Here is a 22,136-nt window from a genome sequence, read left to right as displayed (position 1 = left end):
GCTCTTGAAGTATCCTCTGATGCCTTGTTTCTTTTATGACATAATGCAAGATCTTTTAATGTTTTACCCGTACGAACATGCGAGGTTCCTGCATCATCATAGCTGCGCAAGTGCTGTGATGCCTGTTATCTGGTGCTCTCTGGCAATTGCTGAAGCGTACCAATTTCTAACAGGTTACATGAAAATATTGCGAATGGTGGTTTGAAAAGCGTTACTTTCAAAGTAAATTTCCTTTTATGCAAGATGAACTATGTGCAAGAATGTATGATGAATTTCTTAAATCACAGAGCGTTTGACTCTCATTTAAAAATCAACTCTTTGAGGATGACCATCTAGAAGAATTTCGAGCCTGGAAGATCAGACATTTACGTCGTTATTAAAAAATTCACTGGCACGTTTGTGTGATGTATCTTAAAGTGTAAAACATGCAAAAAAGATCATTATATGTGGAAGCTTAACTTCTCCTGCAACTTATTAATCTTCGGGACCAATATTATATGTGAAAGCTTTGTTTTTCTTGTAGCAACACTATGTATATTAATTTAAATCATTAACTTTTCTTATTTGTGTGTTCGCGCTACTTAAGAGTGATATTGCTATTGGCTGACTACATCACATGTCCTATGCTGCCATCAGCTGGTGAGATCACATGACATGAGCTATGACTGGCTTACAAAACCGCGTTGCAATCTCAATTTCTATGCTTCAGAAAGTAACATGTGGTGTTTGGTGGAATTCGAATTTATACCTTTGTAACAGGAAAATATGCAGTGTACATGTTGCTGCACATCAAAGGTCTTTCCGAAATGTGTCCCCTGCCCCCCCTCCCTCCCCCTCCCCCGAGTTTCGTTTTCTAAAGTGCCAGGAAATTCTACGTCAGTGTATAAAACCATAAACATTCGAAGAATTGATTAAGTTTTACAGTGCCGAGGAAAAGCATACTGTCACTTAACACGAAAAAAGTGTACTTTCAACCGGGAAATCCAGGAAAAATCCGGGAATTTTTTTTTCTTGTCCATGTATACACCCTGGTATTCCTCAGGTTCTGACTGATAATCAAAAGGAATCTCAAGTTGAAACGTGCTTTGCTTTGAAACAACAGATTGAAACTGATCCAGATTTTCTGTCATTGGTCATTACTGGTACTGAGTCATGTTGCTATGGCTACAACGCAGAAACAAAGCGATAGTGAAGCCATCGTAACCCTGCCCCCCCCCCCCCCCCCCCCAACGTCAAATCAAACATCAAAACAATGCTGATTTGCCTTTTTGATGCCAAGGGTGTAGTTCATTCAGAGTTTGTTCCCCCAGGTCAGACCATCAATCAAGCTGTTTATTTGAAAGTTTTAAGAAGATTATGCAACAGTGTTTGTCAAAAAAGACCTGATTTGTGGCAGGCAGGAGACTGGTTCTTCCACCCCAACAATGCACCTGCACACACAGCCATCTCTGTTGGACAGTTTTTAGCTAAAAATGGCATGGTTCCACTGTCCCATGCACCTTACTCACCTGGCCTGACTCTGTGCAACTTTTTTCTGATTTCCACGCATGAAAAGAGGCATGAAAGGACACCGGTATGACAACATTGAAAAAGTCAAGAAAAAAACGAGGGAGGAGCTGTCAGCTATGTGTAAAGAGGACTGAAAAAAAGTTTTGAACAATGGAAGCACTAGTGGGACAAATGTATTAGTTGGAATGGCGAGTATTGTGAAGGGGATAAGGTTGTTTTGTAAAAAAAATTAAAATACATAGCTTTTAAAAAATAATTCAATTTTGCTTTGATTACACCCTGATATTTTTCCCGAGGGCATGCAGCTTTACTGTATTGTTAAATGATGATGGCGTCCTCTTGGGTAAAATATTCCTGGATCTTCGGGCGGGGACTACTCAAGAGGACGTCGTTATCAGGAGAAAGAAAACTGGCGTTCTACAGATCGGAGCGTGGAATGTCAGATCCCTTAATCGGGCAGGTAGGTTAGAAAATTTAAAAAGGGAAATGGATAGGTTGAAGTTAGATATAGTGGGAATCAGTGAAGTTTGGTGGCAGGAGGAACAAGACTTTTGGTCAGGTGAATACAGGGTTATAAATACAAAATCAAATTGGGGTAATGCAGGAGTAGGTTTAATAATGAATAAAAAAATAGGAGTGCGGGTAAGCTACTACAAACAGCATAGTGAACGCATTATTGTGGCTAAGATAGACACGAAGCCCATGCCTACTACAGTAGTACAAGTTTACATGCCAACTAGCTCTGCAGATGATGAAGAAATTGATGAAATGTATGATGAGATAAAAGAAATTATGCAGGTAGTGAAGGGAGATGAAAATTTAATAGTCATGGGTGACTGGAATTCGAGAGTAGGAAAAGGGAGAGAAGGAAACATAGTGGGTAAATATGGATTGGGGGAGAGAAATGAAAGAGGAAGCAGTCTGGTAGAATTTTGCACAGAGCATAACTTAATCATAGCTAACACTTGGTTCAAGAATCATAAAAGAAGGTTGTATACATGGAAGAATCCTGGAGATACTAGAAGGTATCAGATAGATTATATAATGGTAAGACATAGATTTAGGAACCAGGTTTTAAATTGTAAGACATTTCCAGGGGCAGATGTCGACTCTGACCACAATCTGTTGGTTATGAACTGGAGATTAAAACTGAAGAAACTGCAAAAAGGTGGGAATTTAAGGAGATGGGACCTGGATAAACTGACTAAACCAGAGGTTGTACAGAGTTTCAGGGAGAGCATAAGGGAACAATTGACAGGAATGGGGGAAAGAAATACAGTGGAAGAAGAATGGGTAGCTTTGAGGGATAAAGGAGTGAAGGCAGCAGAGGATCAAGTAGGTAACAAGACGAGGGCTAGTAGAAATCCTTGGGTGACAGAAGAAATACTGAATTTAACTGATGAAAGGAGAAAATATAAAAATGCAGTAAATGAAGCAGGCAAAAAGGAATATAAACGTCTCAAAAACGAGATCGACAGGATGTGCAAAATGGCTAAGCCGGGATGGCTAGAGGACAAATGTAAGGATGTAGAGGCTTATCTCACTAGGGGTAAGATAGATACTGCCTACAGGAAAATTAGAGACCTTTGGAAAAAAGAGAGCCACTTGTATGAATATCAAGAGCTCAGATGGAAACCCAGTTCTAAGCAAAGAAGGGAAAGCAGAAAGGTGGAAGGAGTATATACAGGGTGTTTCAAAAATGACCGGTATATTTGAAACGGCAATAAAAACTAAATGAGCAGCGATAGAAATACACCGTTTGTTCCAATATGCTTGGGACAACAGTACATTTTCAGGCAGACAAACTTTCGAAATTACAGTAGTTACAATTTTCAACAACAGATGGCGCTGCAAGTGATGTGAAAGATATAGAAGACAACGCAGTCTGTGGGTGCGCCGTTCTGTACGCCGTCTTTCTGCTGTAAGCGTGAGCTGTTCACAACGTGCAAGTGTGCTGTAGACAACATGGTTTATTCCTTAGAACAGAGGATTTTTCTGGTGTTGGAATTCCACCGCCTAGAACACAGTGTTGTTGCAACAAGACGAAGTTTTCAATGGAGGTTTAATGTAACCAAAGGACCGAAAAGCGATACAATAAAGGATCTGTTTGAAAAATTTCAACGGACTGGGAACGTGACGGATGAATGTGCTGGAAAGGTAGGGCGACCGCGTACGGCAACCACAGAGGGCAACGCGCAGCTAGTGCAGCAGGTGATCCAACAGCGGCCTTGGGTTTCCGTTCGCCGTGTTGCAGCTGCGGTCCAAATGACGCTAACGTCCACGTATTGTCTCATGCGCCAGAGTTTACACCTCTATCCATACAAAATTCAAACGCGGCAACCCCTCAGCGCCGCTACCATTGCTGCACGAGAGACATTCGCTAACGATATAGTGCACAGGATTGATGACGGCGATATGCATGTGGGCAGCATTTGGTTTACTGACGAAGCTTATTTTTACCTGGACGGCTTCGTCAATAAACAGAACTGGCGCATATGGGGAACCGAAAAGCCCCATGTTGCAGTCCCATCATCCCTGCATCCTCAAAAAGTACTGGTCTGGGCCGCCATTTCTTCCAAAGGAATCATTGGCCCATTTTTCAGATCCGAAACGATTACTGCATCAAGCTATCTGGACATTCTTCGTGAATTTGTGGCGGTACAAACTGCCTTAGACAACACTGCGAACACCTCGTGGTTTATGCAAGATGGTGCCCGGCCACATCGCACGGCCGACGTCTTTAATTTCCTGAATGAATATTTCGATGATCGTGTGATTGCTGTGGGCTATCCGAAACATACAGGAGGCGGCGTGGATTGGCCTCCCTATTCGCCAGACATGAACCCCTGTGACTTCTTTCTGTGGGGACACTTGAAAGACCAGGTGTACCGCCAGAATCCAGAAACAATTGAACAGCTGAAGCAGTACATCTCATCTGCATGTGAAGCCATTCCCCATTCCGCCAGACACGTTGTCAAAGGTTTCGGGTAATTTCATTCAGAGACTACGCCATATTATTGCTACGCATGGTGGATATGTGGAAAATATCTTACTATAGAGGTTCCCAGACCGCAGCGCCATCTGTTGTTGAAAATTGTAACTACTGTAATTTCGAAAGTTTGTCTGCCTGAAAATGTACTGTTGTCCCAAGCATATTGCAACAAACGGTGTATTTCTATCGCTGCTCGTTTAGTTTTTATTGCCGTTTCAAATATACCGGTCATTTTTGAAACACCCTGTAGATGGTCCATACAAGGGCAATGTACTTGAGGATAATATCATGGAAATGGAAGAGGATGTAGATAAAGATGAAATGGGAGATACAATACTGCGTGAAGAGTTTGACAGAGCACTGAAAGACCTAAATCGAAACAAGGCCCTGGGAGTAGACAACATTCCATTGGAACTACTGACAGCCTTGGGAGAGGCAGTCCAAACAAAACTCTACCATCTATTGAGCAAGATGAATGAGACTTCAAGAAGAATATAATAATTCCAATCCCATTGAAAGCAGGTGTTGACAGATGTGAAAATTACCGAACTATCAGTTTAATAAGTCACAGCTGCAAAATACTAACGCGAATTCTTTACAGACGAATGGAAAAACTGGTAGAAGCCGACCTCGGCGGAGTTCAGTTTGGATTCCGCAGAAATGTTGGAACATGTGAGGCAATACTGACCCTACGACTTATCTTAGAAAATAGATTAAGGAAAGGCAAACCTACATTTCTAGCATTTGTAGACTTAGAGAAAGCTTTTGAGAATGTTGACTAGAATACTCTCTTTCAAATTCTAAAGATGACAGGGGTAAAATACAGGGAGCGAAAGGCTATTTACTATTTGTACAGAAACCAGATCGCAGTTATAAGAGTCGAGGGGAATGAAAGGGAAGCAATGGTTGGGAAGGGAGTGAGACAGGGTTGTAGCCTCTCCCCAATGTTATTCAATCTGTATATTGAGCAACCAGTAAAGGAAACAAAAGAAAAATTTGGAGTAGGTATTAAAGTCCATGGAGAAGAAATAAAAACTTTGAGGTTCACCGATGACATTGTAATTCTGTCAGAGACAGCAAAGGACTTGGAAGAGCAGTTGAACGGAATGGACAGTGTCTTGAAAGGGGGGTATAAGACGAACATCAACAAAAGCAAAACGAGGATAATGGAATGTAGTCGAATTAAGTCGTGTGATGCTGAGGGAATTAGGTTAGGAAATGAGACACTTAGAATAGTAAAGGAGTTTTGCTATTTAGGGAGAAAAATAACTGATGATAGTAGAAGTAGAGAGGATATAAAATGTAGACTGGCAATGGCAAGGAAAGCGTTTCTGAAGAAGAAAAATTTGCTAACATCGAGTATAGATTTAAATGTCAGGAAGTCGGTTGTGAAAGTATTTGTATGGAGTGTAGCCATGTATGGAAGTGAAACATGGACGATAGATAGTTTAGACAGGAAGAGAATAGAAGCTTTCGAAATGTGGTGCTACAGAAGAATGCTGAAGATTAGATGGGTAGATCACATAACTAATGAGAAGGTATTGAATAGAATTGGGGAGAAGAGAAGTTTGTGGCACAACTTGACAAGAAGAAGGGACCAGTTGGTAGGACATGTTCTCAGGCATCAAGGGATCACAAATTTAGCATTGGAGGGCAGTGTGGAGGGTAAAAATTGTAGAGGGAGACCAAGAGATGAATACACTAAGCAGATTCAGAAGGATGTAGGTTGCAGTAGGTACTGGGAGATGAAGAAGCTTGCACAGGATAGAGTAGCATGGAGAGCTACATCAAACCTGTCTCAGGACTGAAGACAACAACAACAACAACAACAACACCCTGACATTTCTTATAAAATGAAAACCTACATTTTATGGGAAAGTTACACTGATCAGCCAGAACACTATGACCACTGACCTACTGTCAATATAAACCTGTCCAGGCAATAGCAGTATCACCTGATGAATGATTGGTAGTCAGACACATGCACAGTGCATGTAGTATCAGTGAATGCACTGCCCATGTGTAGAATGGGGGAGACATGCGATCTATCTGAGTTTGACCAAGAGCTGATTGTGAAGACCCAGAGGCTTGGCACAAGCATTTTGGAATCTGCGTGATTTGTCATTTGTTCAAGGAGTGCTGTGGTGAGTATCTTTAACATGTAGTGAAACCAAGATGAAACCACATCCATACATCATGGGACTGGATGGGCACCCCTCATTACAAATATTGCACATTGTAGGCTGGGCAGACTGGTAAAACAGGATAGGCAGCAAACTGTGGTGGAACTAAGATCAGACTTTAATGCTGGGCAGAGTACAAGTGTGTCTGAACGCATAGTGCACTGAACACTCCTAATGATGGGCCTCCGCAGCTGACGACTTGTGCATGCCCCAATGTTATCATCATGACATTGGCAACTATGACTGAAATGTACTGGGACTGTACGTTGGCACAATGGCAGAGTGTTGTACGATCTGATGAATCCCGATACCTTCTTCATAATGCCAACATCTGTTGATAATGGGCTAATTTTGTGAGACACTGTTGTGCACTGTTCTTTTGTCACTTCTTGCTGCACCTCTTTCAACATAAGATTATATTAATCTCAATAAAATTGATAAATGTATCCAAATTTTCCCTTATTTTCACCATTTCAAACATTTCTCTAATACCTGTTCATTCATCAATATCGTTGACTTCAGTCACAAACGTTCTTTGTGGTTGTAGCTGCAAATACATTCTGGAAATGCGAATCTTCAGTAACTTTATTCCATTTGCTGATCGAGTTGAAAATGGCACTCTTGCTATGAAGGGCAGTCAGTAAGTAATGCAGCAATTTTTTTTCTGAAAGCAGATTGGTTTTATTCAGGATTTCAATACACCATATTATTCCCTGCTGTTTTGGCTACTAAACCGTATTTTTCAACATAATCTCCATTTAGTGTGATGGCCCTATGCCACATTACTGGGAGGGCCTGTATGCCCACATGGTACCACTTTACTGGATGATGTCAGGGAGTCAATGTCTTGCTGCATCAATGACCTCCCTATCATCCATGTACTGCTTCCTGCAGAGTGCACCTTTCATTGGGCCAAATGGATGGAAGCTGGAAGGTGTGAGATCTCGGCTGTAGTGTGTATGGAGTTGTGTGAGCTCCTCCTCTTGAGTGTACAGATTGGTGTGGGGCCTTGTGTTGTCACGGAGAAGGAGAAGCTGATTTGCATTTTGGTGGTGTCGAACATGCTTAAGTCATTTCATGAGCAAACGATGGAGGACATCAAACAGAATAACCCTTTCAGGATCCCAGAAGACTGTCGCCATGGCTTTATCAGCTGAGGATGGGCTTTGAAGTTTTTCTTCAGAGGAGATATGATGTGATGCCACTCCAAGGATTACTGCTTTGGTTGCAGTTCAAAGTGATGAACCCGTGTTTCATTGCCTTTGACAATGTATGACAAAAACTGTAATGATCAGCCTAGTTACATGCAAGCAATTATGTAGAGATGGTCTTCTGCTGGGCGGCAAGGGACCCAGTTGGTACACACCTTTGAGTACCCCAACTGGTGGATGAGTGTGTCAGCACTACCAAAAGAGACATCCAGTTGAGCAGTGAGGTGTTTAATTGTGATCCATCAATGACTAAATGAGTGTGTCCACATATTCTAACATTTCAGGTGTCACAGCTGTGTGGGGCTGGCCAGAATGCGAGAGACCAGACAGGTTTGTGCAACCTTATTGCGATGATGACAGATGCCTTGCCTAACAGCTCACCGTGGTTTTGTTCACTGCCAGGTCTACATAGATATTCTGCAAGCACCCATGAATTGGGTGAGAAAAAATGAAATGTTTTGGATTACTTATTGAATTCATCTCATAATAAACTTTCATTTTCCTGAAGACCTGTTCACCAATATTGTCTCTGCCATTGTCTTTGGCATTGAAGAAAACCATTCATTACTCATTATTGGCCACAAGTGAAGCAAATGGGAAGAAAGAGGATGTATTCAACATTTTTCATAAATGAAATTGACGTGTGTGATATCCAGTATAGTAAGGAGGCATTTCACTTCACCATCAGTATTATTGTTAGTTCTGAATTAGCAAGGGTTTACTGTAATTGAATTCTTTAAAGTGTTAAATTATCTCTCTGTAAATTTGCAACAGGCTGCGTATATCATATGGATAGATTCTTTCATCACTGCTCTGGAAAATAATTTAATATTCAAAATGGAAACCAAGACTGTGTTAGTTCTAAAAGAATGTTATGTTCTAGAAAATCCAAAGGTTGTTTTTTTTGTGTTTTTTTTCATTGACAGAGATGTGTGTGTGTGTGTGTGTGTGTGTGTGTGTGTGTGTGTGTGTGTCATATGTGCAAGAGCAATATGTAAACCACACTAATCTCTTACAATACAGGTACAAATGAGAAAAAACTAATATGTGACATGTCAGGCACCAGATTGCTACATTGATAGCTGCCACATTGGTGAATAAATATGACTTGATTTGGTATTTATTTTACAGGTTGGTCTTGTGGAAAAGGAGTGGCTGGACACACTTGCGACTATAAACCCAGAAGAAGTAACATTCCTTGATTTTGTGGAAGCAGGCAAGAAATTAGGAGCTCAGCTGAAGCAGGAGGTATTTATTTCTGAAACTAGTAATACATACAGGGTGTGTGTAAAAGAACTCCCTTGTTTTAAGTATAAATTTAACTGGAAAATTAATGAAAAATCACATCAATGAGTACATATCTTGAAAGAGAATTCCTTCAAGTTTTGTTTAGTGTTAGTAGACTTCAGCGTGGGATCCATTTGTTGCCCTGCGCACGTCAAGACGATATTCCACTTCTCGCCACGTATTCACCGACATTTCAGATGTAACTGTCCAAACCGCCATGATGATTCTTTCCTTTAAATGATTGATGTCTCTGATCTTTCCACTGTACACAACATTTTCTATGTGGCCCCAAAAGAAAAAGTGCAGTGGGGTCATGTCTGGGCTTTACAGTGGCCAATTTGTAGGTACGCAACTTAAGTCTTTTATGCACATCATCATACACAGTACCTTTAGGCACTCCTAATTGTAGGCTATGTCTGGCCAATAACTACTTTGGTCTCTGAACACACGAAACAAGGATCTGTTCAACAACACCTTCAGAAAATTCGTGGTTTACCTGATGATTTTGCTTTTAAAACACTACCGGTTTCCTTGAAAGACTTTAGCCAATGACAGATAGTTTTTTGCTATAGGTGGTTCACCACCATACTGTCATCTAAAATTATATTGCACTGTTATAACTGACTCAGTTTTCACAAGCCAAAAAACAGCACTCACACTATCTCTAGGTCGAGCAGACCTATCAACTCTAGCGGATACAAACTTGGAGAGTTGATGAATCAAATACCACAAACTAAAATAGCGTATGTCATTTTGTACAGATTCTAGGACACATTAAAACTAGGGAGTCCTTTTTCAAACACCCTGTATATGTGCACAATATATGCAATTAGAACATAACCTTATTGTGAGAAGGACTGAGTTCAAATGTTACTGATTACAATAACAAATCTAATTAATAGTAAGTCTTGGTGATTAAGTTGGTGATTATATACAATCTAGTAGCCAATCCATTGACAAAACCCATAGTGAAAAGCTTGACTTACATCTGTCATGTCAAATTACAGCCTTTTAAGTTTAAAAATGGCATACTTTTAGCACCATTTCCATTGTTGGATGTGCCAGATATCACAAGGAGAAGTGCACATTGTAATTTTACAATATATCTGACATGTCTGAGTGAAATGTCATAATAAAAGAATATCTATGTCTGGTCTCAATCCATTTGTCCAATTACTGGATATGAATACATATTGAAGATACATAATATGACTTACTTGTGTACAATTAATAACCAGTAACACACAATGTGGTGTATTAAGCAGCCAGTACATTGTTGTTGCCTGCATACATGGCATTGATGGTGTTTCGAAGTCTGCTTTTTCCATTCTTATGACAGTAAGCTTTTTGTAAGACTTAGCAACAGCCTGCTGCCAATGTTCTGGGACATAAACTTCATGCTGATTGTGAAATTTAATTTTGTTGATGATACCAAAATCTTGATCGCATTAATCAGAAGAATGTCCACTGAAGAAGTACTTATAGCTAACTATTCCAATCCCTGTTCTGTACATGACCCACAGCCAGAGCTTATCACAATTTGGCTTTTGTTTTGCCTACCATTGTAGTCATTAAAGGCTGCAATGTGCTTCAAACCAATAGGTAATGTCTTCAGGAACTTCTCCAGTAAGCAAGAAATTTTCTTGTCAGCACTGTGTCCCACAGATACATAGTAGTTGTTCCTTCATCTAGAATGCACACACAAAGATGTTAAGTCTACATTTACTGTGCCTTATACATCTTCATGCAGGTGAGTGCTGTTGCAGGGAAAATTTTCTGAAAATAAAATACAGTCGAAACAACTGACTGATAATTTTTTTGCCTTCTCAAGTGAATCATTCTCATCTTTCACTGCCACTTTCTCTGAAGCTGATGGGTTTTCACAGAATATTATCATCATTTATGTCAGCCTTTGCATTAAGAGTTAAAAAATGTAAATGTGAAAATACAAAGTATGGCAGTTTAACTCCAGAGAAGTAAAAGTGAGTTCCTGTATGATTGAACATAAATTCAGATAACTGCAACCAGTCATTTATGAAATACCTGTTTATTACCATTAACGAGTCTTTGAGACTTTTCAGAGTCATTTTCAGATGGCACGCAGAAGTTATGTAATTATATTTGTGGCGTGGTGCTACATCTGGAGGTTATTTCTTGCAGTGGTATGGGCAGTATTTGTGTTAATATCGACATGGCGGCATCCATTTTCGTTACTTCACCATAAATGCTGAGTGCCACCATATGCCAGCATATATCCTTTCTTCTGTTTGAAAAAAATAATTATTCACTTTCACAAAATATTCTGTACAGACTTTTGCTAATGTTAAATAGAAGTGACAAAAGTGAATTGCTGTGTGCAGTGCACAAAGCCAAAACATCTCCTTAGCGTGTATGTTCAATCATTGTTGAGTGACTATAGAAAAATCCCAGGAAAATTAATGACAAAATGTATACCATGTAATTACAATGTTAGGAAGGCGATTAACCTTGAAGCTTATTGCCAGAAAAGATCATTCATGTTCTAATCCTCATTATCTGACCCTGTTTGTGATTTTCCCCCAAAATTATGGGTGAAAATCGTATCTAAAATGTTTTCAAGTTCAGAAGTTGCATCAACATCAATTTTTATCTCTTCTGAATCACGGTGTACAACAATTGGTGAGCAATTGGGCTATTCTGTTGCCTCAGTTGACCATGGAACAATATTGTTAAAATCAGATGATGTACTTCTTTCTGCCTGTAGATATCAAAACCTGCTGGACTGAAGCTTACCTTTCTTGTTCATGCAACAGTGGACACTCGTGCCCATTCAGTACTCTATTAAACTTTATGCAGTGGGAAAATTCACTTGCCTCCATTGACTTGTTAAGTACCTGAAATGTCAACGGAATTTTCTCTGCACTGTGATGACGGAACAACAATTGTTAAATTCTAACATGCAGAATGTCTTCAGGAAGGATCCACCATTTATACTTATGACACAGAACTTTTTACTTATGCATCACCACGCCTGTACTGGCCTTAAATTCACTGCACTTCCACAACAATACAAATTTTGAACTTCCTTGTATGTGCCCTGTAATTCTTGGTGATGTATCGTTATGCCTTAAATAGTTAGTCATTTGTAATCAATATATTCATCTTGAATTGCTCTGTATATGCATGAGACAGTAATTTGTGTCATGCCATTTTCTGTGGGTGCTTGTGAATTTTTTTTTCATAATGCTTCTCATGACAAACGTCATCTTCACTTTCAACATATCTCACATGAGTTGGTTGAACACTTTCTTGTGTGTGTAAGTTCACCAACCTGATTTCCATTCTCTCTTCTCCATTGCCTCTCTGCTGGGATGTCAGTCTGGAGCCATGAAGCTGAAATTTTAATCATTACTGGACAGCTAAAAAATGTACGCAGCACCACAGTTTTGGTTTCACTTTTTATACATTTGTTATCCTTGAGGCTTATTATTTAAGTGATGGCCAGTATTTCAACTTCATACAATTACTTAGCACATAAATTGGGTCAGTGCCCACAAATGTACTAGAGTCCAGTGAAAGACTTACTCAAATAAATTGTAAAGTTATTGTAGCACAGATTAATGATGTACCACCTGATAATCATTGGTAGTTCCAACAAGTCACTAAACAAAATATTTAAATAAGCCACAAAACACTGTACATATTTACACTATACATCACAATACACATACTGTCTTATAGTAATCCACTGGGCAAAAGTACATTGCAGTAATCCACTTAATCTGTTCTAAGTGAAAGTCATCTTGTTCAATAATAAATCACTCAAAATGGTACTGCTGGTCTGAATGTCCTACAAACTATCATACAGTTCAGTTAAAACACAATCAGACTTTAATTAATAAAACACTTGTAGGCTTTTAAACTTCAAAATTACTGCATTTTCATGCATACTGATACACATATTTGCACGGACAAGCTGCACGTAACAATTATACGAGCGAACATTGGTAGCAGTCTTGACATATGTGTTACATGTTCATTAGCATCAGTACAACTGGGCACAGACTGCAGATCTCAAATGAGACAGACTATTTAAAGATCAGCATGGAAATTTGGAAACTACACTGTCATGTCAAAAATTGCTATGTTAGATTTTGTTATTCAGGAGGGACTGTAAGTCTTGATAAAAATTTGGTTTGTGAAAAATGTTCTGGTTTAGGAGTTTAGAAAAGTTTATGGAATCATTTTATGCAACTACATTAGGAATACCTGACTTATAAGAGTACAACTGCCAATTTGAAAATCATGGTAAATTATGTAAAAATCTTAGTGAATAAACACTTAATGAAGTATGTCATCTTGTGCATAAAATTCAAGTTAGTAAAAGTATAATGGGAATGGTTGGAATTCAACAAGCGTAGAGACAAAATTTGCAACGGAATATGTAGCTGCTGTTGAAATACATTATTTGAAAGTGGAACTGCCAATCTTTATAACTAGTGGTGTCATCGTACCCTGAAATACAAGGGTATGTTGAAAAGTAATGCTTTTGAATCTTTTATGTTTTACTTAAAATATTTTAACATACTTTATCAACATTCTACATCTTTATTCTTTGTTTCTGCATATTTATTTCTCAACATATTCGTCCTGGTGGCAGACACATTTTTCTCAACGAGAGACCCGTTTGTCAATCCTGTCTCTGTTAAATGTTTGACATTGTTATTGGAGCCACATCACCACCTCTGCTTGCATCGCTTTATCATTACCAAAGTGAAGTTCTTGAAGATGTTCTTTGAAGTTTTGGAAACAGGTGAAAATAGGATGGAACCAAATTGGGACTGTATAAAGGATGACTGGTAACAGTGAGCACAAGGCATCAGATTGCTGTTGCATGCTTTTTCATATACACTGACATAATTATGTTGCACACTGCCATGTTATATTCTACAATTCAGAGGCCATTAGTGACAGAGGGCTGCAGATGTGTAGACATCGAGAATAAAGGTGTAGAATGTTATGTTTGTTTTATTTACAAAGCTTTAAGCATTTTCACATAAAAAAGTGGAGGCATTGCTTTTCAGGATGCCCTCATACATATTAGTCCTCAAGGTTTTTCTTAATATGTAATGAGATGGAATTTTTAATTAGGTATCAGATACACACACAAAAGTTACCGACTAAAGCTAGCTTTCAGAATGGAATTCCTTTCTCAAGCTATAACACACACACACACACACACACACACACACACACACACACCTGTCTCCCTACATTGTCCTCATTTGACTGCCAACTCTTTCCTGGCCGATGTTGAGTGTACTGGGGTAAGGTGGGAGTGCAGTGTTTGGTGTGGTGAGGGTTGGAGCAAGGTGGGAGGCAGGGAGGGAGTTGGGAGGAAGCTGCTCGTGGGAGAGTGGGGAGCTGTCCATGGGCTAGCTAGGGATGCAGGTAGAGGGGGCATGTGGCAGAGGGCTGAACCCTCAATTTCACAGACTAGGGTGTGAGATGGCAGCACACAATTAGTTGACATGTATTGTGTGGGAGTACACACACACACACACACACACACACACACACACACACACACACACACGCACTATTTGATGAGGTGGGGGACAACGAGTTACCTTAGGTTTAGGTCAGGGAGGTTACAGGAGAGAAGGATGTGCTGTAAGGATAGCCCCCATCTGTGCAGCTCAGAAAAGCTGGTAGCGGTGGGGAGGATCCATATAGCACAGGTTGTGAAGCAGCTATTGAAATCTTGCATGTTGTGCTCTGCTGCATGTCGTGCCTCTGGGTGGTTCACCTTGTTTTTGGCAACAGTTTGACGCTGGCTGTCCATTCTGGTTGATGGCTGGTTGGTTGTCATATCAATGTGAAACACTTTGCAGTGGTTGCAGCAGAGCTTGTATACAACATGGCTGCTTTTTCAGGTGGCCCGGCCTCTGAATGTGTAGGATAAGCCTGTGAGGGGACTGGACTAGGTGGTGCTGGGTGGGTGGATGGGGCAGGTCTTGCAACCGGGTCTTCCACAAGGGTATGATCCCTCTGGCAGGGGATTGGGGGTGGGAGTTTGGTGGGTGGTGGAACACCAGTTTGGGAGGGGATGGAAGTATTTCGGGTAGGAGGTACCTCATTTCTGGGCATGATGATAGATAATCAGAGTCCTGACAAAGGACGTGGTTCAGTCATTCCAGTCCCAGGTGATATTGGGTGACAAGAGGGGCACTTCTTTGTGGTTGGTTCTTGGGATGGATGTGAGGATCAGGTGTATGTGGGGAGATGGAATGGGAGATCTGTTTGTGTATTAGGTCTTGGGGGTATTGCCTGTCTGCGAAGGCCTTTGTGAGGCCTCCAGCGTATTGGGCCAGGGAGTTTTCATCACTGCAGACGTGTGTGCCACCAGTGGCTACACTGTATGGGAGAGATTTTTTGGTGTAGAAGGAGTGGCAGCTGTAAAAGTGCAGGTACTGATGATGGTTGGTGGGTTTGATGTGGAGTGAGGTGTGGATGGAGCCTACTGAGAGGAGGAAATTGACATCTAGGAAGGTGGCGCAATGGGTGGAGGAGGGCCAACTGAAGTGGATAGGGGAGAAGTTGTTGAGATTGTGGAGGAATGAGGATAAGCTTTTCTGACCTGTGCAGATGGGAGCTATCCTTATAGCACATCCTTCGCTCCTGTAACTTCCCTCACCTAAACTTAGGGTAACTTGCTGTCCCCCAACCCCTCACAAAATTGTATGAAAGAAAATTAGTTATTAACAGGAGTTGAAGCTGTAATAAATGGAATAATTCCAACTTCGTGAGTCACACGTGTCATCCATTCTGCTTAGATGAACCCATGACATATTGTGCCGTTCGTCTTTAGAATTTCTCTATTTGCTGCATTCATTTTGTTTCCTAAGGAACCAAGAAAGAGTACCAATATTCCAGGATGGGTTGGACAAATGGTCCCTTAACAATTTCCAACATAGGTGAGTTACTCATTAGATGAAATCTTGAATGAATCGTAGCTTGGCACCTGTTTCTTGACAACTGTATGAAGATTGTCCCATCATAAGTCTGTGAAATCATTGTTTTTTTAAATAGTTGTTACTGATTCTTGTGGCCTAGCTCAAGTATTTTACTCTGTCAATATGGAATCAAATCTCTTTTATGTTATTGTGCATGTTACCTTGAACTTTAAAATATGGACAGTCATCTTGTTCTCGTTTCCATAAATTTTATTTCATTGACAGTCAGCATTCAATATTTGTACAAACCAAACATCATCTGCAAGCCTTCCTGCATTTGACAACAATATTTTAACCATTCTCCAGCTCCTTACCTAAAGTATTTTCAGTTGAGTTTCTTAATTTGTCACATTTGCTGAATATTTTCCTATGGGTCTGACTTGTCTCCCCACTGTAGTAAATTGAGAAATCCACACCTATCTGTTGCCACTATATCAATGAGTGGATTTCTAAGTACAGTAGCTGTGCAAAATTGTTTCTGGAAGAAATACTGTGTGTGTTTCAGAACAAGTAGTTCGTCTCCTCTCTCCTGCCCTCTATTTCACATGACAAAAAAATTCAGTATTTCATCCAGTTGAGCTGTATTAATGAATGTCAGATGAAAAGAATGAGTGTGCTATATTTGAGTGCTACCTATGAACAGTTACATTGGAAAGAGTGAAAACTATGACACTATTAAAAGCCCTTAGTTAAATTTTAGTGAGGATTAAGGTAATCAGCCGAGGTAGATTCCAGTGACCAATCCAGACATTCACACTGTCTTGGTGGATTACTTTTTGAGGAACAAATCTGTACCTGAGGGGTAAAGCAGCATAAGTTAAATTTCCATAGTTTTGAAATATTATATCCAATTCCTCTTTTACCCTTTGCTCCGGTACTTATCGTGGCTTTCTGGTATGTACATTTCAGTGTGTTGTCTGTGGCTGGTGTGCGCACACATGCTTGCACTTTTCTCTCCCTCTGCACCCACACTGCCTGACACTGGCATGCATAAATTGTTGCATTACAGTAAGTGTTTCTCTCTAAAACTAACGATATTTACTCTCAAATACAGGGTGTGACTGAAAGAAGTTCCCAATATTGGAAGCTAATAAATTCAATGAAGAAAGGCATTGTCTGGGTCACTTGTTATGTTTTATGAGGATAATTATTTTGAACTTTGTTGTAGATCCTCCTCATCTCCCTGTGTCTAACTACTGTGAAGCACAGCTTTTTCAGCAAAGTGAAGATTTATTTAAAACAATGGAAGTTTTACAAATGAACCACCATTTGCTTTGAAAAATCTGAACTGTGGGTCAAAGCTGGCGAACGTGGGAGTGCTTAATACTGGCAGACAAGTGGGCAACATGTATGGTAAAAATGTATCTCAGAAAGGAAAGGCATGTGTTGTACCATCTGGTGAACCACATATTACCAGCATAATAATCATGGAGAATTTCACCCAATTGAGGCTGGAAAAAATTCTGTAACACCTCAATCATTATCACTCTTACCAATAACAGTGACTCCATCCGCCTCAAAAAAAAAAAAAAAAAGGGGGGGGAGGGGCTCCTGGTGTGAATAGGTGTGAATAGGATTTGCACATTGAGGGTTCTGTACATACTTAATTAAGTATGTAGATAGTTCATCCAGTCCGGGAATCGAGCATCTCAATTGTTGCCTGTTATCAACATTGATACTGGCAAGATATCGGTTATAGAGATTCCAAGACTTTCAAGAATGTTTTAATTTCAGACTTGAAATCAGGTAACAAATGATGAACGAAATATTTTTTTTCATATGATACAATTACAAATTAACTGTTTTCTAATTTTTTCCTTTACTTCCACTGTGAAATCTTTCTTCTCACCAAGTTCATGATCCTATGTGAAGGGAAAGTACTGTATATGTTTCAAGAGTATAATGGCTGTATCTTTTGATTGCATTCTCTTAGAAGCTTATGTTTGTTATACCATCAAGGGATGTGACATAAATTTCAACTTAAGTATGCGTATCCGTTCCTGAGAGCAAGGGGTCTTAATAGATGGTCAGACAGATAGTGTGATAACAAATGACAGAATGTTTTTATTTGTGTGATTTAAATACAAATTAACAAATTTCAGACTTTTTCCTTTGGTCATCGTGTCAAATCTTGTTTCTTGATAAATTTCATGATTCTAGGTCAATGGAAAGTACCCTGTAGGTTTTGATGAGTGAGCTTGTGACTATCAAACTATGAGATGTAAATAACTGTACCTGCTGATTGTATTGACTTAAAGCTTCACGTTTTTACATTGCCAAGAGACTGTAGATCTTAATATGTGATGTAAGTTTCAAGTTGATATGTCTACATATTCCTAAGAAATAGGGTTTAGAACCATTGGACAGACAGACAGACAGACAGATTGAGACAACAAAGTAATCCTATAAGAGTTCTGTTTTTACTGACGGAGGTAAGAAATCCTAGAAAAAGGGGCAGAGGTGGGAGGGGGGGAGCAGAGGTGAGAGAGTCATGAATCCAACACACAAGAGTTAAAAATGGCACACCACTCTGTCATTTTGGTATCATGTGCTGCTCATTAGTGAAATTCACAAGGGTTACTGCCAGACCAGTATCAGTTTACTGTGTCAGAAGGGTGGAAATGTATGTCATCAAGGAGGAAAAAAGGCAAAATAAATAAATAAATAAATAAATAAACTTCTGTATGCAAGCATTCAGAAGGTGTCAACATATCTTTGTACAGCTATGACACTCACTTGCCTTCACTTTTCATCTAGTTGCTATTTTGTGGGGATGCATTTGCAGATCTCAGTGCGGAATTCTCCTCGCAGTTCTGTTGGGCAGCAGTTGTGTAGCAGTGTGTTTCTGTGAATAACTCCAAGGCCCTGACAGCTGCCCTTTTTCTAAGTCTGTTACGGTGTGCGGATGGCTAGGAAATTTTGTTTCAATGCAGAACCTTTTTTTGTAAAGTTTTCAACCAACAGTGACTTGTTTTCTTATCCCTCCTAACACACTCCCACCCACCCACCGAGTACAAAGCGGGCAGGAGATGCACACTATGTTACTATCAGCAGCCACCATGTTTTGATAGTTTCTTCAGAAATAAATGCTCAACATTTTTCCAGACGTCCCATTGTGTCCACTGGAAACAGCCCATACACTGCTCTTTGATGACATACTCTTCACCACCCAAACCTATGTCCCTTCCAAATCAGTGTGTTCTGTCTGATGTTTATGTATGTAATCTCTATATGTCTCTTTCCGATGTGCCACACACTGCACATGGATTTTGTATAATGTATCTCAGTTTCATGGTGTTACAATAATGCTTGTAATTTTTTATGTAAGTCTTCTGAACATTCTTACTAGCAATAGGGGCTGTCACCCATCTGTCCTGAGGAAGTGATGCAGTTTTTAAATTTCAACATAGAAGAAAGTTTTTGCATAAAGAAAGATTACTGCTTATCAAAAGTTTCATAACAGTTTGTCTGTTGTTGATGTAGAGTGTGAAGAAGATGGTAAAGGAATATGTGCTTATAATTTTATTAGTGTTGTAGAAACAGTTACCAGAGATAAGTATAATATGGCACTCATAGCATAGCTGTTATTAATATAAAGATGATAACATTTTTTGTGTCATTTGCATCTAAAAGGTAATTGTTTCTTCGACTATTTCAGTTCAAAAGTTAAATTCAGAATTTTGAATTTGATCTTCATGTACTTCATCAGAAATAATTCTGATGGAATCCTGCTGTTACTGCATGTGACTTCTTCTGTGTATAATCATCTTGTTATTTGGCTGGTGATGTCAGGATGATGTAATGGAGTGACTGAAATGTTTTTTTGCAAATACAGGAAACAGCAGCTGAAGGGCTGATACCAGAAACTGCCATGATTCTAGCTGTTACACTATTTTGTTATTATTAAATGATTGGAAAAGAGCACAGGTAGTCCCAGTCTTCAAGAAGGGTCGTCGAGCAGATGCGCAAAACTATGGACCTATATCTCTGGCGTCGATTTGTTGTAGAATTTTAGAACATGTTCTTTGCTCGAGTATCATGTCGTTTTTGGAAACCCAGAATCTACTATGTAGGAATCAACATGGTTTCCGGAAACAGCGATCGTGTGAGACCCAACTCGCTTTATTTGTTCATGAGAGCCAGAAAATATTAGATACAGGCTCCCAGGTAGATGCTAGTTTTCTTGACTTCCGGAAGGCGTTCAATACAGTTCCGCACTGTCGCCTGATAAACAAAGTAAGAGCCTACGGAATATCAGACCAGCTGTGTGGCTGGATTGAAGAGTTTTTAGCAAACAGAACACAGCATGTTGTTATCAATGGAGAGACGTCTACAGACGTTAAAGTAACCTCTGGCGTGCCACAGGGGAGTGTTATGGGACCATTACTTTTCACAATATATATAAATGACCTATTAGATAGTGTTGGAAGTTCCATGCGGCTTTTCGCAGATGATGCTGTAGTATACAGAGAAGTTGCAGCATTAGAAAATTGTAGCGAAATGCAGGAAGATCTGCAGCGGATAGGCACTCGGTGCAGGGAGTGGCAACTGACCCTTAACATAGACAAATGTAATGTGTTGCGAATACATAGAAAGAAGGATCCTTTATTGCATGATTATATGATAGTGGAACAAACACTGGTAGCAGTTACTTCTGTAAAATGTCTGGGAGTATGCGTGCGGAACGATTTGAAGTGGAATGATCATATAAAATTAGTTGTTGGTAAGGTGGGTACCAAGTTGAGATTCATTGGGAGAGTCCTTAGAAAATGTAGTCCATCGACAAAGGAGGTGGCTTACAAAACACTCATTCGACCTATACTTGAGTATTGCTCATCAGTGTGGGATCCGTACCAGATCGGGTTGACGGAGGAGATAGAGAAGATCCAAAGAAGAGTGACGCATTTCGTCACAGGGTTATTTGGTAACCGTGATAGTGTTACGGAGATGTTTAACAAACTCAAGTGGCAGACTCTGCAAGAGAGGCGCACTGCATCGCGGTGTAGCTTACTCGCCAGGTTTCGAGAGGGTGCGTTTCTGGATGAGGTATCGAATATATTGCTTCCCCCTACTTATACCTCCCGAGGAGATCACGAATGTAAAATTAGAGAGATTAGAGCGCGTACAGAGGCTTTCAGACAGTCGTTCTTCCTGCGAACCATACGCGACTGGAACAGGAAAGGGAGGTAATGACAGTGGCACGTAAAGTGTCCTCCGCCACACACTGTTGGGTGGCTTGCGGAGTATAAATGTAGATGTAGATGTAGATGTATTTGCTTGGAACTCTCAGGAGCACTTTTCCATAAAATGCACAGGAATTACTTACTTTATTACTAAAAGATGACAATCTATACTAATTACCATAACTTATCTGTTAGTAATAGTACAACCATAGCAATGAAATGGAATTCAAATGACCACATCAAGAATTCCATATATTAGAACCTTATGCATACTGACATTTGTCTCATCAGGCTTATTGTAATCACCCAGTCTACAACAGTACCATTCAGAAGAGACTAATATTGTGTGTCAACTTTGTAAATAATTAAAAATGAGGTAACAAGTTAATGAATATTAGAGGCATTGAGTTGTTGAAAGGCACACAAATAGTACTTAAAAACTTTGCTAGATTCCAGGCATCTTCTCTCTCTCTCTCTCTCTCTCTCTCTCTCTCTCTCTCTCTCTCTTTCTCACACACACACACACACACACACACACACACACACACACACTCCTACCCTTCGTCAACCATGCCCCTCCTTCTCTGCCTCTTTTCTCCCTTCATCCACTCCACCCAACACAACCCGTCAGCCAGTATGCCTACAGAACTGCAGTCCCAATATTGTGTATTCAGCTGGCACAGTGTGACTGTACAGGTGTGCATGTGTGTGCATGCTAGCTTGGAAAAAGATTCATCTGAAAACTATTAAAAGTTGCTCTTAAGCTATTTGCATTC

The 22,136-nt window shown here is 39.9% G+C and overlaps 1 protein-coding gene across 4 annotated transcripts in view; it reads left to right on the top strand.

The window, feature by feature from the left end:
* The window catches only part of LOC124803023 (trifunctional nucleotide phosphoesterase protein YfkN), a 210,069-nt gene that overhangs the window by 78,574 nt on the left and 109,359 nt on the right, over positions 1–22,136 (top strand). For all 4 annotated transcript variants that reach the window (XM_047264135.1, XM_047264132.1, XM_047264133.1 and 1 more), the window contains one exon: positions 9,027–9,143. In XM_047264135.1, coding sequence (XP_047120091.1) covers positions 9,027–9,143 — 117 coding nt within the window. The remainder of the gene's footprint in view (positions 1–9,026; positions 9,144–22,136) is intronic.

The sequence above is a fragment of the Schistocerca piceifrons genome, chromosome 6 (genome assembly GCF_021461385.2).
Source record: "Schistocerca piceifrons isolate TAMUIC-IGC-003096 chromosome 6, iqSchPice1.1, whole genome shotgun sequence".
Taxonomy (NCBI): Eukaryota; Metazoa; Arthropoda; class Insecta; order Orthoptera; family Acrididae; genus Schistocerca; species Schistocerca piceifrons.
Note: the sequence above shows the minus strand (reverse complement) of the source record. Positions and strands in the feature narration are given on the sequence as shown.